This window comes from Microtus pennsylvanicus, chromosome 5 (genome assembly GCF_037038515.1).
Source record: "Microtus pennsylvanicus isolate mMicPen1 chromosome 5, mMicPen1.hap1, whole genome shotgun sequence".
NCBI lineage: Eukaryota > Metazoa > Chordata > Mammalia > Rodentia > Cricetidae > Microtus > Microtus pennsylvanicus.
The window spans coordinates 95,320,047-95,322,045 of record NC_134583.1 but is presented as its reverse complement, the minus strand read 5'-3'; the positions used below and the strand labels follow the sequence as shown (position 1 = coordinate 95,322,045).

At 42.3% G+C, this 1,999-nt stretch overlaps 1 protein-coding gene across 1 annotated transcript; it reads left to right on the top strand.

Annotated features, from left to right (window-relative positions):
• Positions 1 to 208: 208 nt before the first annotated feature.
• Positions 209 to 1,153, top strand: Or9q2 (olfactory receptor family 9 subfamily Q member 2). The gene has a single exon (XM_075975043.1). The coding sequence runs from the start codon at positions 209 to 211 to the stop codon at positions 1,151 to 1,153; it is 945 nt and encodes a 314-aa protein (XP_075831158.1).
• The last annotated feature ends 846 nt before the right edge of the window (positions 1,154 to 1,999 follow it).

Below are 1,999 nucleotides of genomic sequence, written 5' to 3'. Positions count from 1 at the left end.
TCCTCTAATAGAAACATCCATTGTGTTTTATCTTATCTTAGAGTGAGCTCTGCATTTCCGGAAGTCTTCCTCAGTCTTCAAACTCTGTTGTAGTCAAAGACCACATATCAGAGACTCAATTTAAGTTCTATTATTTGAAATAACTTAATCTTCCCTTGTGAGTCTCTTCACTGTGAGTCTTAGCCCTCACAGGTAAACTTCTAGATGAATGGCTGGGAGGAATTACACCTTCGTGACTGAGTTCTTTCTGACTGCATTCACTGAACATCCTGAGTGGGGGCTTCCTCTCTTCCTTTTATTTTTGAGTTTCTACCTGTCTACTCTGCTGGGGAATACAGGAATGATCATCCTGATCCAGAAGAACCGTCGACTTCAAACCCCAATGTATTTCTTCCTCAGCCACCTTTCCTTTGTGGACATCTGTTACTCCTCTGTTATCATCCCCCAGATGCTGGCTGTATTATGGGAATGTGGCACGACTATCTCTCAAGTTCGTTGTGCAGCTCAGTTCTTCCTTTTTACCTTCTTTGCTTCCATTGACTGTTACCTCTTGGCAATCATGGCCTATGACCGCTATGTGGCAGTGTGTCAACCATTGCTTTATGTCACCGTTATGACTGAGAAGGCCTGTTTAGGCTTGGTATCTGGGGCGTATGTGGCTGGTTTTTCTAGTGGCTTTGTTCGGACTGTCACAGCTTTTACTCTCTCCTTCTGTGGAAGCAATGAGATCAACTTCATTTTCTGTGACCTCCCTCCTCTGTTAAAACTTGTGTGTGGAGACAGCTACATCCAGGAAGTAGTGATTATTGTCTTTGCCATTTTTGTCATGCCTGCTTGCATTGTGGTGATCTCTGTGTCCTATCTGTTCATCATTGTGGCCATCACCAAGATCCGCTCGTCGGGGGGCAGGGCCAAGACTTTCTCCACCTGCACTTCCCACCTCACTGCTGTAGCTCTCTTCTTTGGTACGCTTATCTTCATGTATCTGAGAGATAATGCAGACCAGTCCTCAGAGGGAGACCGAGTTGTGTCTGTGTTTTATACGGTGGTGACCCCATTACTGAATCCACTCATCTACAGCCTGAGGAATAAGGAGGTAAAAGAGGCCATTTTGAAATCTCTGAGAAGATCAAAGATTTCTGGAAGGCCATAATTAGTTTCTGTAAGGCTTTTTATCAAGCAGAATCTTTCTTTTGTTTCTATGTTTTATTTTTTCTCAAACATCACTCATTTGGAAGGCTTCTGTAGACTCTAAGATAGACTTCCCACCTTCACTTTCAGACTTATTGCTCTATGTGCTACTTGCTATTGAATGATGAAAACATTTTATGTATCTGATATGGACTATAGTCAAAATTGGAAAGTAGATGACATGAGCACAGAACATTCTTTGTCAATCTCTGTGCTTCATATACAAATCATCTACAAATAGGAAACATTCTGCACATATTTATTGCATGAATGAATTATTCCCAGATTTCAGTGTTAATCTCTATTTTCTAGCTTCTTTAGTCCTTAGTTTCCTAAGGGCAAGATGGGTGAACTCAATCAAGTTATAGTTTTGAGGCTCCAATATACAAATAGTCAGTGGTTGGGAGCCACGAGGCCTAGTTTTGGACCAGTGTACAAGTGTTTATTCAGCATGGCTCCAGATGAGGCAAAGCCCACAGGGACAGTCTCATTCAGCAAAGACCAGTGGATTTGGGGGCAGCACAGATTACTGCTGGGACTATGTGGCCTGCATGCTTGCTTCTCTCTCATAATATTGGTGATTCTCTAGGTAGTTTTTAGTGTCATTATGTCAGTCACCCATGGAAGAGATGTGATCATTCCTGGAAACCCCATTTTTCTCAAATGTTTTCCCCTAAAATTCTTTGGGAGCTGATGCTTCCTGGGTTTCTTGTGATACCAGCTGTCACTCCAGACACTGATTCATTGCTGACAGGATTGGAGGCAATTCACCCCTATTTCTGTAACTATGCTTTGCTAACTTTTGAAA

Excerpts from the sequence above, each read along its gene's own strand:
- Or9q2 (XM_075975043.1), top strand. The coding sequence starts at position 209 with ATGGCTGGGAGGAATTACACCTTCGTGACTGAGTTCTTTCTGACTGCA.